This window comes from Raphanus sativus, chromosome 4, assembly GCF_000801105.2.
Source record: "Raphanus sativus cultivar WK10039 chromosome 4, ASM80110v3, whole genome shotgun sequence".
In the NCBI taxonomy this organism is placed as follows: Eukaryota; Viridiplantae; Streptophyta; class Magnoliopsida; order Brassicales; family Brassicaceae; genus Raphanus; species Raphanus sativus.
The window spans coordinates 28,912,001-28,927,296 of record NC_079514.1 but is presented as its reverse complement, the minus strand read 5'-3'; the positions used below and the strand labels follow the sequence as shown (position 1 = coordinate 28,927,296).

At 29.0% G+C, this 15,296-nt stretch overlaps 2 protein-coding genes and 1 non-coding gene across 3 annotated transcripts; all 3 read left to right on the top strand.

Annotated features, from left to right (window-relative positions):
- Window positions 1-1,835: 1,835 nt before the first annotated feature.
- LOC108852175 (GDSL esterase/lipase At5g37690) lies at window positions 1,836-4,674 on the top strand. Its single transcript, XM_018625678.2, has 6 exons — window positions 1,836-2,121; window positions 2,458-2,585; window positions 2,682-2,808; window positions 2,935-3,047; window positions 3,821-4,070; window positions 4,277-4,674. The coding sequence occupies exons 1-6, from the start codon at window positions 1,887-1,889 to the stop codon at window positions 4,495-4,497; spliced, it is 1,074 nt and encodes a 357-aa protein (XP_018481180.2). The 5' UTR covers window positions 1,836-1,886; the 3' UTR covers window positions 4,498-4,674.
- A 7,189-nt stretch (window positions 4,675-11,863) lies between these two features.
- On the top strand, window positions 11,864-13,426 carry LOC108849863 (ADP-ribosylation factor-like protein 8c). Its single transcript, XM_018623476.2, has 5 exons — window positions 11,864-12,133; window positions 12,451-12,532; window positions 12,634-12,788; window positions 12,868-13,029; window positions 13,110-13,426. Exons 1-5 carry the CDS (start codon window positions 12,096-12,098, stop codon window positions 13,225-13,227), a joined length of 555 nt encoding a protein of 184 aa, XP_018478978.1. The 5' UTR covers window positions 11,864-12,095; the 3' UTR covers window positions 13,228-13,426.
- Window positions 13,427-14,058: 632 nt separating this feature from the next.
- On the top strand, window positions 14,059-14,209 carry LOC130512050 (U4 spliceosomal RNA). Its single transcript, XR_008945613.1, has one exon. It is a non-coding gene; the product is annotated as a U4 spliceosomal RNA (small nuclear RNA).
- The last annotated feature ends 1,087 nt before the right edge of the window (window positions 14,210-15,296 follow it).

Here is a 15,296-nt window from a genome sequence, read left to right as displayed (position 1 = left end):
GTGTTTTCTAAAGAATCACATCAAATAGTTTATTCAATTTTAAGTGTTATTAAAAGGTGTATAAAAGTTTAATTAAGAAATAGATGCCCTTATCTGGACAAGAGAAAGTATGAGAAATATAATCTTTCAAATTTTAAAATTTTAAATTAATCTGTAATTATTATTGATAATACCTTAAACATAAACCTTAAATCTTAAAATATCTATGTTTTTAAATTTATACCCAGCATCTTAAATCTAGTCTCAAACCTTACTCTTATAATTTCAAATTATAAACTCAAAATTTAGAAATTAAATATAAAATCTTAAAGCTTGATCTTAGGGTATAAAGTATAACATACTGAAATCCTTAAACTATGATTCCTAATTAAAATCTATAAACAAAATTAGTATAAATTACAGAGGCTTAAATTCGTGGCTTTTTCTTACGATTTCGACATGTTTTTTTATTAGATATGTACAGCTATCGTGGCTTTTCCTGGTTAAACTTCTTTTTTTTTTGTCATCTGGTATTTTATTAAAGGTCTAGGTCCAAAATGAACAAATCCTAACAATAACATCAAATACAAAAGGCCAACCAAAACCCAAAACATAAAATACATTAAACTTAACCAAGTCTTTAAGCCCACACAGGAAACATACAACCACCATATTAAAGTCCAAGACGACTGGAAAGCGTGAGCATCCTCCACCGGAGCTCCGCCATTAACGAAACCAAACTGCAAGAAGAAAGCTTGAATCCAAAGCTCCGAGACAAAAGCCGGCGAAGATTGCGTTATGTGAACCACCTCTTCCCAGCGACAAAAGCCCCAACCATGGAGAGACATAAGGACCAAAACGCAACCACCAACGACTCAAACAAGAAGATTGGACCAAATCTGATGGAAGAATTAACAACCCACATCAGAGACGGCATCAACCAGCACCGTACACCAGAAAAAAATACAGATCTGGTCAAAATCAATCAAGCAAGCCACCGACAGCGACGAAAAGATCAAACCACACCACGTGAATCAGAGGAGAATTAAAAAAAACAGATACAAAACGGATGTTAAAAGAACCAGACTAAAAAAATAGACAATGAAAGCACAGCTCCGACGCTATGAAAGCCGCCGGAGCTGCATATCTGAAAAACTGAAAGTGTTTGGTGATGAGAGAAGATGGAGCGTTTATGAGAGAGAGAGATGGGGGGAGTGAAAACTTATATCGGTTAAACTTCTATATAGCCACAAAATTTGTTTCATACCACGAAAAAAACTGTGTCTATAGGCATTTTCTTTACTAGTACTACCGGATTTACTCATTCGACCATCCAGGTCGGGCATGAAGTGGACAAAAAATGGCAACCATAGAAACCTAACTGGATATGGTTTTATGTATTAACTACATCCGTACAAAATATATATGCATTGACCTCAATCGACACAAAACCAAATTACATATTGTTTTCTGATGGTTCCAGTTAATAGCAAAATAATAAATAAAAATACTGAACTACAAACTGGATTTGTACCGAACGAGATTGAGTTGGACCTAACCAGACGATTTTAAGTACACAATTTAAACGTGATATATTTTTCAAACAGTCGTTCTCAAAACGTTCGGAGTCTGACGACTCTGACTTAAAAGTAGATGTATCTTCTAACAATTTTCCCAACCATGATGTTTCTCTAGAAATTCAGTTTTCTAGAACAATAAAAAGGTTCAAGCAACTTCTCTAGTTAAGAAAATATTCACCTAACATATACAAACTTGCTGGAATGGGCATGACCAATACAATACAATTAAATGAATAAATTGAACCCATCATCACTATATATATTTTCAACACTCGATCACACATACTCTGTCCAAACTATAACATACATTAAGTAACCCGAAACACAATGATGATAAGGCTGGCTCTCGTGGCCGTCATCTCCTCCTTCGTGGCTGCACAATCAGCATCAACGACGTCGCTTATAACCTATATATTTGGCGACTCATTAACCGAAGTTGGTAACAACAATTATTTGCAATATTCGCTGGCGAGATCAGACTTTCCATGGTATGGAATTGATTTCTCCGGCGGCCAAGCTACAGGAAGATTCACCAACGGTCGGACTATCGGTGATATCATATGTACATACGCCCTCTTTCCCTCATATACCTATGCATATAAAGATATGTACACATGCATGTATTTAGTTCTCATGTATACATGTGGCTATCTATACTAATATCACTTTGAGTTTCGTTTTACTTCTATTTTAGTGGTTTTATTTAGAGTAAGTCTGAATGAATATCAGATTTATTTTCAGTTGAACTTGGTATTTGATTTCGGCTTGATTTTGGATAAATCGAATAAGTAAATTTTTTTAATAGAAGCGAATGTATTTTAGATTTGATTGATTAATTAGGTATGAAAAATATTTCTACTTACACTAACATCCAAAAACATTGATATACATATTGTAGCTACGAAGCTTGGGATTCCATCCCCACCACCATATCTATCGTTATCACGAAACGACGACGCATTTCTAAACGGTATCAATTACGCATCCGGTGGAGCTGGAATCCTCAACGAAACTGGCCTCTATTTTGTATTTACTCTTATATATCTTTCCTTTCTTTTCTATAAATTCATTTGAAGATTTAAAGTTCAGTTATTTAAATTTTAGTTTATTGTGATTGAGCAGATCCAACGGTTGACGTTTGATGATCAAATTAATTGTTTCAAGAAAACTAAAGAGGTTATTAGGGCGAAAATTGGAGATAGAGCAGCCAACCAGCATGTTAGTGATGCCATGTACTTCATTGGCTTGGGTATCGCTTTTAATTAGACCACTTAATTTGGTTTTGTAGTTTATTTTCCTTTTCGCTTTAAAAGAAGCATTTTAATCACAATCATATCATTAACCTAGTTTCTCTCATTACATTATTAAAATATAGGAAGCAACGATTATGTAAACAATTTCTTGCAGCCATTTATGGCGGATGGGCAGCAATATACACATGATGAATTTGTCGAACTCTTGACCTCAACCCTAGACAATCAACTCACGGTATCCCAACCAACTTCTACTTCTACTTCTGCTTTATTTTTCGTTTATTTTTCTGATATCCAAAATACAGCTCCCACTTTTTCTTTTCCCAAATTCTATGGATAGTCTTAATGCATGGCTAAAGTTTTTGTTTTTGTGCCTTTTTTTACAAAATCAACTTTTCTAATATTCATGAATATTTTATCTAGTTTGACAATCATTAAAGCTAGGGATATTCATATATATAGTAACTTAGTAAGTTATTACAAATTCTTAGATAAATAACCAAGTAACAATTCTCCAAAAAAAAACTACAAGGTGGTGATTTAGTGGTAGACGAGCTTGAGTTGCTAAGCAGTCCGGGTTGAAAACACCTCAATACACTTTATTTCATGATCATACGAATATGAATCTACAACCCATTTGAATGCCCAGAGTGAGAGTCCATATGTGGACCGCACCACCTTTTTGTGATGAGTCAGAATTTTTCTATAGGGTTTAATATCTCTAAAATTAAACAGAAAAAAAAATTCTCAAAAAGAAAAGAAACAAAATGTGACTAAATCATAGTATTTTTTTGCAAGTTTTCAATATATAAAATTTTGCTCACATTTTGAGAAAACCAGTCTAGTTTAAATGACATTTTCGTATCAGATAAATTATCATTTTGAAAACATATGTCTACTGTTCACTTAATAAAATAGGTATGGACATTTACCTAATTAAAGTATTACATTCGAGTTATTTGGTTAATTATATTAATACACATGATGTTATGGGGTTTTGGGAAGCAGACACTATACAAACTAGGAGCGAGGAAGGTTATATTTCATGGGCTAGGTCCATTGGGCTGTATCCCATCACAGAGAGTAAAATCGAAGACAGGTATGTGCCTCAAGCGTGTCAACGAATGGGTAATGGAATTTAACACGAGAACAACGAAGCTTCTAGAAGATCTCAACAAACTCCTTCCCGGAGCTAAATTTGCGTTTGCCGACACCTATCCGGCCGTTCTCGATCTCATTGACAATCCCACTCGATACGGTAAGAAACTTCTAGTCATTTTCCCAGAATCAAGATTAGTGTTTGCGTTTTGTTTTATTTACTCATAAAATCCTTGTTTGCGTTTTGTTTCTTTGCTCGAATAGTAGTATGCATTTTGTTTTTCTTCATATTTTGTTTTATTTACTCTCGTTAAGTTCTAGTTCGCGTTTTGTTCACTAACGCAAACGCAATTGTAATAAACGCAGGGTTTAAGGTAGCGAACACGTCGTGTTGCAACGTGGACACGAGTGTTGGAGGGCTTTGTCTTCCCAATTCAAAGATGTGCAAAAATCGTAAAGACTTCGTTTTCTGGGACGCGTTCCATCCCTCTGATTCAGCTAATCAAATCCTAGCCGATCAACTTTTCTCTTCTCTTCTTGCTTCTTCTTCTCATTCTCCTGCTCCTGCCCCTAAAAACAATCATTAAGTTTTTGTTGGATAAATAAAGCTGGTACTAAACAAATATGTTGCTATATACCCCTCGAACAACTAGATGCATGTTTAATTATTTCATTATATGTTCTTGATGTAACCATCGGGAGAAGTATGTGTGCCTTGTTACGCAAGTATTATTTATACTGAGATAATTATGGTTCTTTGTCTCGTGCGCGTTTTATGGTTCCTGAACGCTATGGGATAAATATATCTTCTTCATATATAAGAGATGAAAAAGCCTTTTGATGGCAAAAGAAAATAAAAATCTTCGTCATGCAACTAAATTGACTTTTGTTAGTTTGTTTTCTGTTAGTATAAGAGAGATGCATGGAAAAGATTAATTGGATACTGTATTAAGCGTAACTAGATTCTGATCCGCGTGTCCATGCGGATGTATTTTTTATAAAATATATTGTTATTTGTTTTTCATGTCAATATTATGATTGGGTAAAAAATCCAAATAAAAAAAACGAACCGATCCCGATGCAAAAAAGTAACACAAAAATCTGAACCAATTGATTAAATATCCAAATTATTCACCTAATTTTGATATTTAGAGAAATGAAACCGAACATGATCCGAACCGAAGTATTTGGAATACTCAAATATATCTAAAATAGATTTATATACTTATATATTAATTATTGTTTTAGATTTAATGTATATAAAAACATCTAGAATATATATGGCACTTTTAAGTTGGTTTAACTACTTGAAAATATATATAAATAGTCAAAAGTAAATATCTAAAATAGTTAAAGTATACTCAAAACACCAAAAATATTTAAAATAATTATTGATTCTCTATCTAAATATTTAGATCAAATCAATTTATATGTTAAGTTTAGGTATTCTGACATATGTTATTCAAATTTATATGTAATATATATATATATATATTGTTTTTAGTTTTAAGAAATTTAAAATATATAATAAATTTTAAAATTTTTAAAATAATTTAAATGGATTATCCGAACCCGAACCGAACTCGCAAAGATCTGAACTAGAATCTGAACCAAAAATTAGAAATATCCGAATGGGGTTAAAATCTTTGATCCCGAAAACCCAAACGGAACTCGAATAGGTATCCGAACGCCCACCTCTAGTCACTATTATATATCATATTTGTGTCATCATATAATCAGTCGTATTTTATATGTACTATCATATAAGTAATCATATAATTAATAGTATTTAATACTTACCATCATATAAATATTCACATATATTATATTTTAAAACTTAATGTGAAATATAAAAACCATAATTTAAGTTGGTATATGAAATTGGACTTTGTATTATATTTTTCTTATATATATTGAAAACAATTTTTAACAATGGTTATTGGAAATAGTTTTAGTAAATATAAAATGTTGAATATATGTATATTTTTGAATCAACTTTTGATATAAATGAACTTTAAATTATTGTTTTAATTTGAAATATGTACATAAAGTTTAAGTTTTGTTTTATGATTATTATAGACAAAAGATGTTTTAGGTAATTAGATTAACTCATTTTTGTATATTTTAAAATTGGTCCAAATAAATAGTTTATCATAATATAATGGATTTCCAAATTTTTTAATAACATAAGTGTATTATTTTTTCTTAATATACTACTATCCATGTTTTCAAACAAAATTATATTATTTTTTAACAATGTTATTCGTGTTTCCAAACAAACATCTTTTTAATTGTTATCTATGTTTTCAAACAAATCTTTTTTAAACTACTATTCATGTTTCCAAACAAATTTTGTTTTTTAGAATTGATATCCATATTTCCAATAAACCTAGCTTGTACTTCAATTTTAATAATATATATGTATATTTTAAAATTGGTCCAAATAAATTGTTAATTTATATTTCTAGCTAATCCGAAAATTTTTTTTTTAAGAAATCTTCTCTCAGAAAACTTCTATGAAAATCTTCTACGTTTGTTATTGTATAATTTGTATTTTGAAGAGAGTTAAGTAATTTCAAGTTATGTTTTTTTATTTTTTAAAAAGTGTTAAGTAACTTCGAGAATATCAAGTCATGTGGTTTAATGTGTTTTTAGATCATAATATATACTTTTTAACTTCCATGAAATTCAAAATTTTCAACTTTCACCTAAAATTTAAGTTTTCCATTTAAATTTCTCGCTTATATTTTAGTTTCCCGCTTAATTTTTGGAGAAGACTTAACTTGTTCTCTCATTAACTTTTAAAGAATTTTCTTAAAAATTCTTCTGCTATTGATAATATTAAACGAATACTTCCCATAAGACTTTTAGTGAAGTCTTCTGAAAATTATTCTAAAGATACTTATGCATTGTTTGATCTGTTGTGAGTTTTACAAAGTTTTTTTGAGAAGTCGTCTTCTTTAGTTTTAGTAATTTTTTGCCATGTAGTATTTTTTCTATGTAGTGTCAATAACTTCAATAATATTATAAACATCAACATATTTACCAAATTATTTTCATTAACATCTTTTTAAGTTTACAAAAAAAAATTTCACAACTAAAAGAATACACATAGCAATCATAAAACAGACCATAAAAAAAACTATTACAATTGGATCTTGAGACCATCCCTTGACATAGATGAGCTTGAACTCCACTTAAGTGACAAAAAATTTCAGAAGACTTCGTAAGATTTCAGAAGACTTCGGAAGACTTCACTTTAGTTTTGGAAAACTTCGTAAGATTTCAATAGATTTCGGAAGACGTTAAAAGACTTCATAAGACTTTCAAATAAGTCTTCTGAGAAGTCTTCCAAAGCCTGACTCAGTTTTGGAGAAAACCTGTAAATTTGAAAACTTTCAAATGACATCAAAATAGAGAATTTTTTAAAAATAAAATTTTCTATGTTTAAATAATAATTAAAACAGTCATATTATGTTGAATGTACAACTTTTAATAATCTAACATATTAAACACACAAAAATACATATTTAAAATTTATAGATCTACCTTTCAAGTAGTAAAAGATCAGAACCATGTAATGTAAAACCTGCAAAACAAGATAAATTAGTGAAAAAGACATAAGAAAAAATGAATTTTCAAAATTTATTGTTCTATTTTTAAAGTAGTGAAAGATGAGAACCATGTAATGAAAAAACAGCAAAATAAGATAAATTAGTGAGAAAAACATAAGAAAAAATGAAAAATTGATATAAAGTTTTTTTTCAAGTTCAAAGAGATTAGAGAGGGGTTAGAGAGTTTCAGAGTGAGAAAAATTACATTTTTTGTTGTAGCCATTTGATAGGAAGAGAGAGAATGTGTAAATTCACTTTATATAGGGAAGCAAAAATTATATTCCAATTATGTTAAATATTTTCGATTCAACACTTCCAAGGAAGTCTTCTAAACCCTAAATTACTATTCGCCAAGAAGACTTCCCTAGATATCTTCTAGTGCATTATTCTCTTAGAAGACTTCTGGAAGATTTCGATTTAGACGGAAACTCTAAATTTTACTAAAATTTAGGCATGATATGTCAGAAAACTTCTCAAGAAGTCTTCTATGAGTCTTCGAGACCCTATAATCAAATAATTAAGCAAAAAAAATACATTTTTAAACTTAAAAGATACTTAGCAAGTGTTTAAATAAAATTATTAGATAGTCACTAAACACATATAGGTCAAATTAAAAAAGATAAAATTTCAAAATCTAACCCTAAAAATACTAATAATACTATAACATATGTTACCAAATTCTAAACCAAAGACTATCATGACTCAATCTACATTCACTCATCTATGTTGAAAATGATGTAAATTTAGTTTTACTAAAATTTAATTTCAAAATTAAATTAAATTTCAAAATAATTAAATTTTAGTAAAAATAAATTTACATCATTTGGACATGTTTTCTCCATCAAAATATTTTTTTATAAAATTATTTTAAAGATATACTGAACGAGAAGACTTACAAAGAACGAGAAAACTTACGAAGAAGTCTTCTTTGTAAGTCTTCTCAGGCGGATGATTATAATTATAAAACTCAGTACATATTTTTTGTTTGGTCATAAGGGGGTTGTTATTATCTATGTTATCAAACAAATCTTTTTTTAAACAAAATAGAAAGTGTTTAAATAAAGTTATTAGATAGTCATTAAACACATATAGGTCAAATTAAAAAAGATAAAATTTCAAAATCTAACCCTAAAATACTAATAATACTATAACATATGTTACCAAATTCTAAACCAAAGACTATCATGACTCAATCTACATTCACTCATCTATGTTGAAAATAATTAAATTTTAGTAAAACTAAATTTACATCATTTGGACATGTTTTCTCCATCAAAATGTCTTTTTATAAAATTATTTTAAAGATCTATTGAACGAGAAAACTTACGAAGAAGTTTTTTTTGTAAGTCTTCTCATGCGGATGATTATAATTATAAAATTCAGTACATATTTTTGTTTGGTCATAAGAGGTTGTTGTAGTTTTATTAGTCTTTGGGTTACTTTTGGATTTGATTGAATTTTGAGTATATTTTTGTATTCAAAATCAAGTTTTGAGTCATTTTTGGCAATTCCCCTTAAAATAATGCATGAATGAATAAATTAGTGTTTAAATAAAATTTTAAATTATATGTATTGAACTATGGAAGGTTAGATCAATTTATTATTTTAAGGTAGATTTTTATATTAATAGAAACTGATCTTATTTATGAAATATTCATTAATTTGCTATGTAAATTAAATGTGAAAATATTTATTTGGACGCGTGTGCAAACTCTAGAGGAAACAATATGGTTTTTCCACTTTAGAATTGTCAAAGTCGTATTTATGAGAAACAAGAAGTACATATGAAAATTTGAAATAAATTAATTAATTTTACAAATGAAAATATGAAATTATTGTGTTTATAAATATTTAAGTATACAATTTGTTATTAATTATATAAAACTTATATTTATATATAAAAATAAAATAAATATGTTTGCATGAATCAAGGCTTAGATTTAATTAAAAACTAGGCTTTGATCCGCGAGTCCGCGCGTAAGTATTTTCCAAAAATATGTTTCTTTTATGTCATTATTATATATCATATATGTGTCATCATTTAATTAATCGTATTTTATATGTGACATAATATAAGTAATCATATTATTAATAGTATATTATACATACTAGCATATAAATAATCACATATATTATATTTTTGAAATTTAGTTTGAAATATAAAAACCATAATTTAAGTTGGTATATAAAATTGGACTTTGTATTTTATTTTCTTGTATATATTGAAAACATTTCTATAATGGTTATTGAAAAATATTTTAGTAAAATCAAATTTTAAATATATGAATATTTTTGAATCAATTTTTGATATAGATAAAATTTTAGTTATTATTTTGATTTAGAATATGTATATAAAATTTTAATTTTATTTTATGATTATTTTAGACAAAAGATGTTCTTAGGTAATTAGATTGGACTATTTTTTATATTTTGAAACTAACACAGATATATAGTTTCTCATAATATAATTAATTTCCAATTTTTAATAACAAAAGCACATTACCTTTTTAATATACTGATATTTATATTTAGAAGCAACATTATATTCACTTTTTATACTGATATTCATATTTCCAAAAAATTCTCAAAAGTACTTCAGATATAGACTAGAGCTGTATATGCACGTCTGTGCGGGTTTGGTTTTGACATTTTTATAAACTGTTTAGTAACAATTTTAAATATATGTTTTTTAGATATTTTTAAGTTCATATAAATTTATCGAGATCCAAAAGAATTCAAATCAAATACTGTCTGAAATTATTTAATACCCGAATATAGTTTAATTTTAATATCCAAAACCCGATACTCGGAAAATCAACATGTAACGTATACGTAAATGCTCATGTCTAACTAATTGTGTATAAAAATAAAATAATGTTGTTAATCGGTTTGAATTCTTGTCACTAATGGAACAATTTCATTTAAACACGTGAAATTATTATGTAAATATAATTAATGAAACAGTTTAGAAGAGTGAAAAAATGATGTAAAATATATAATAATAAATGAAACACAATCAATGAATTAGTTAAAATTAGTCTAAAAATAATGGAAATTTATAAGAATCCACTTAAATTAGGAAATTATTATTTTGTACTTCATTTTTAATAAATAGACAGATGTAACCAATTATCCACTTGGTGTTTTGCCCGCTCAAGCGGGCCTAATCATTTTACAATTACTAATTAAATATCATGATAAGTTATTGCTTATGATCTTTAAGTTTTTTACAGAATATCAAATCATTTATATATGAATTATTTATCAAAATATATATTCATTATTGCGTTAATTTCTTGAAAGCTTTCATATATATATAGTAGAAATATTTTTAACTATATATTTTTGCAACTAATTTTATTTATGATTAAAGATATTCTTTTTAGATGATAATATATACATAGAAATAATTGTTTAATCTTTATTAAAGATATTCTTGGATAATAATAAAATATGTATATGAATTATCTTTTTATTTTAAAAAATATTTTTATTATATCAGTTTTAATGAGTTATCTGATTTCATAAAGCTTAAATTCGTTTTATGTTTGAGTTTTATTATATTAAATCCTAAATACTAAAATTTTATAATTACTCATTAATATATGTGTTACTAACTAAAATACTATGATAATAAACCATTATTTTATTTTGTTTGAAAATTCTTACATATTAATTATATTTTTTTGAAAATTTCTTTGTACACATATTTGTTATATATAAATAAATCTTAAAAGTCACTTTATATTCTCTTTTCAATTATAGAAAATTAAGAATTTTATCTTATTAACATTTAGTTATATACTTTATGTTTTCAACTTTATATTTAAAAAAAATCTGATAACAACACAACATACATATATGTATTATATTTATATTTAAAATATTTTAGATTTAGGATAAATCTTACTATTATTAATTTTAATCAATTATCTAACCAAATAAATTAATTTTCGTTTTTATTTTTAGTTTAGTTATATATTTTATTTACTAAAGATAGTATTGATATTAACTACTCTGATTTTTAAAGAGTTCTGTTGCAAAAAAATCACTTCGCAAATAATAGTATAGATAGAGTGATGAAGGAGATATTTTGTATGTTCTATCTCAAACTTTATATAGGACAAACAAGATCAGTTGTCCAGTATTTGGGCCTCCTAAGTAAATAATGGGCCGCTTGGAAGAATACGGAAGTATCGGAAGAGCTGTATTCGTCTGTCATATTCACCACACTAAAACCAAAACATTTCGATCCATCGAACGGCTGATATTCGTGTGTCGTACGAACGGCTTTTTACACAGATTCCTGGTTTGAGAATTGTTGTGCGAAAGGCAAAGAAAGGAAAAAAAAACAAAGAATATGTGACATGTAAGGCAGGCAACAACAGCGTGACAGAGACTGAAGAGACACCGTGACCGTTTTTCACAAACCGCCAAAATATATATATTTACCCTTTAAGGTCCAGATTCTTCTTCCCTCTGCTTCTCTCATTTTTACCCAGAAACAAACACAATCGAACTAGGTCTAAGAATCCAAGTGTTTAATCGTCGAAAGATCAATTCTTTGGGAGATGGGTCTATGGGATTCGCTTCTAAACTGGCTCAGGAGGTAATACTTTTTCTCTCTGTTGCGATTTTGTATAAAAAATCATCTCTTTTGTTAATCAAGTTGATTTAGAGTGAAGTAGTTGTAGTTTGCTCAGAAAGATACAACGAAACTTTTTTGCTTTTGTTTCAGAATCTTTACAACTTTTCTGAGTTTCTTTGTTTTCTTGGGATGTATCCTTTTTTATTATTATTATTATTACATAAACATTGTATGAATTGATATACTGTTCCTTTAGATGTTCTTGTGCATTAGTTGATTTATCATTTCAACCCAAATCAGTATATGCTTGATGTTATATTTGATTGCAATTTGCCCAGCTTGTTCTTCAAACAAGAGATGGAGCTCTCACTCGTTGGCCTTCAGAATGCTGGAAAGACTTCTCTTGTCAATGCCATCGCTGTGAGTAAATACACATCCTCCATAGATAGTGTGTGTTATTTTTCAAACATTGGATTAATTAATTAAACCGGTTCTTGTTTCCTTTGGATTTTGTCAAAAAGACTGGAGGTTACAGTGAAGATATGATACCAACTGTGGGGTTCAACATGAGGAAAGTCACTAAAGGAAACGTTACCATCAAGATTTGGGATCTTGGAGGCCAACGAAGGTTCCGCACCATGTGGGAGCGTTACTGTCGTGGAGTTTCCGCCATTGTGTACTACTATGCTCTTTTCGATATTTTTGAAGTTACTATTTGGTAGACAAATCTTGATTTGTGTTGGTAATATTTGCAGATATGTGATTGATGCTGCAGACCGAGACAGTGTACCGATATCAAGAAGTGAGTTGCATGATCTGTTAACGAAACCGTCCTTGAACGGTATTCCTCTTTTGATCCTAGGCAACAAGATTGATAAGTCTGAAGCTCTCTCCAAGCAAGCTTTGGTTGATCAACTGTAAGTTTTCTTTTGAGATCACCAGAGGTCTGAATTTTGAGGATGACTCTGGTTTGTTTGTTTGTGTGTTTTTGATGCAGAGGGCTTGATTCCGTAGCTGACAGAGAGGTTTGTTGTTACATGATCTCGTGTAAGGACTCGATTAACATCGATGCAGTCATTGATTGGCTCATTAAGCACTCGAGAACCGCTAAATAAACAGCAGACGCAGTCATCGGTGCAGTGGAGGAGGAGACAGGCTTTGTGTGCTTGGTTTCTTGATGTTGTTTATTTGTCGAGAATCAATCAGATGTAAATCACCCAGCTTTTGGTTTCTTCTTCATCTTTATTATATCTTAAACCTTGTTTTACAATTCTTCAGAGTTCGAACACTTTCTTTAATACATTCTGTTAAGCATATCCTTGTTGTACTTGTCAATTGGTTTACTCCGGTTATAGCCAAAGCTTTCTGATAAAGTAAATCTTCAGTTTTTGGGTTTTTAATCTAGTTTACAATTCTTGTAAATACTGTATTTTCAAATGTTGAACTTTGGTAAACATACTCTTAGTTGAACTGTTGAAGTAAACAGTCCAATTTTATGCAAACTTTAGGTTTATAAAGAAAATCAGAAACCGGTTTAATCCGGTAATATTAAATTCATAAGCATTTGGTTTGCTATTTTTTGGGTCCTTATCATTTAATTAATAATCGTGTTTACAATTCGTAAAATCTTTTGAAATTTGGTAAGCATACTACTTGAATTTGCCAAGTAAAAATTGTCGAATTTTATTTCACATGTATAAAAACGGTTTAATCCTAAGAGCTTGATTTTGGGGGGCGGGGGGCGGGGGGGGGGTTCGGAGGATTTGGGTGACGGGGGAATCGTTCCCCAGTGAGTCTAGTGGGTCGGCCCATATGTATTTTGAAGCTCGCAAAAGACCAGCAAGTTGTTGAAATAATAAATTAAGAACGTCCCACATCGGAACTTAACGTTATGTTGATTGGTTTCGCTTCCGTATAAAAGAAGGGCCTTGTACTGAGTAATAATCATCTTTGCGCTTGGGGCAATGACGCAGCTAATGAGGTACTAACCGAGGCGCGTCTATTGCTGGTTGAAAACTATTTCCAAACCCCCTCCTAGGCCTAAGCTTGTCTTGGGCCTTCGAGAATTTCTGGAAGAGCTCCCTTCGGGGTAAAGCCCTACAATATTCAGTTTAATATTTTTCAGCCTGAGCCCATGATTTGTAGTAAACGGTACAGCTATTCTCGGCTTATACAGATGATTAACTGGTTCAATCAGGTATCCGGTCTAGCTATGCTCGTCTCATTTAAGATAAATGACCGGTTCAATTAGGTTAGAGTGACAGCATTTTGGACAAAAAAAAAGCTGAGAGAATCCTATTATGTTTTAAATTTAAATATTTTCTTCAAATACTACATGCACTTTTGTTAGATTGAATGTGTGGAGACAGTGAATTGTATTTAGACTTTAGTTTAGGCTTGCATAACAAATAAATGTAGTCCTACTATACTTCAAAGCAAGCTGCTGATTTAAAGCAGATAGCATTTTCTTTTTCATTTAGTTATCGTTTTTTTAAGGGTTTGATCCCTTGTGTTCTTAAAATTCCGAAACCACAGATACGAACCTAAATTTCAACTTTGTAATAAATCCAAGGTATAAAATATACAGTTAAACCTCTATAAATTAATAATGTTGGGACTACGCCAAAACTATATTTTTATTAATTTATAGAGATATTAATTTATCGATATACTAATTGAACCAAAAACTCAATTTAGAACTATAAAATTATATTAATTTATAGAAATTTTTAGTGTATATTAATTTATCGATTATTAATTAAAGAGGTTATACTGTATTAATTGATATATCCTAACGGAGAATCTGAAATTTTAAATCGGAAAATTTATAAATTTTTCAATTGATGCTTTAAATAAGTAGGACTGCGCATTTGCTTACCTAATCGGATTTAGGTTCAAATAAAATTTTAGCATTAGTCTCAATTCCTATTTAAGTATTTATAAATTTGTTTTAGATTCAGTTTGGATCATTATTCATTTTGGATTCGAATATTCATTTAAATTATGTGATTTTTTTTCAAATGCCAAATATTTAAATACACCTATAGTTTTCAAAATCTATAAATAAATAATAAAACACATAAATTCGAGTAATATATAAGATCAAATACCTAAAACCAACATAAAATTGGTTTAATGTATTCATATATATTTTTAAATAGATATTAATACATTTAAATATATG

Coding starts and splice junctions, on each gene's coding strand:
- LOC108852175 (XM_018625678.2), top strand. CDS start 1,887: ATGATGATAAGGCTGGCTCTCGTGGCCGTCATCTCCTCCTTCGTGGCT. Junction 2,586..2,681: donor ACGAAACTGGCCTCTATTTT/GTATTTACTCTT, acceptor GTGATTGAGCAG/ATCCAACGGTTGACGTTTGA. Junction 3,048..3,820: donor CCCTAGACAATCAACTCACG/GTATCCCAACCA, acceptor TTTGGGAAGCAG/ACACTATACAAACTAGGAGC.
- LOC108849863 (XM_018623476.2), top strand. CDS start 12,096: ATGGGTCTATGGGATTCGCTTCTAAACTGGCTCAGGAG. Junction 12,789..12,867: donor CGTGGAGTTTCCGCCATTGT/GTACTACTATGC, acceptor TAATATTTGCAG/ATATGTGATTGATGCTGCAG. Junction 13,030..13,109: donor CAAGCTTTGGTTGATCAACT/GTAAGTTTTCTT, acceptor TTTTTGATGCAG/AGGGCTTGATTCCGTAGCTG.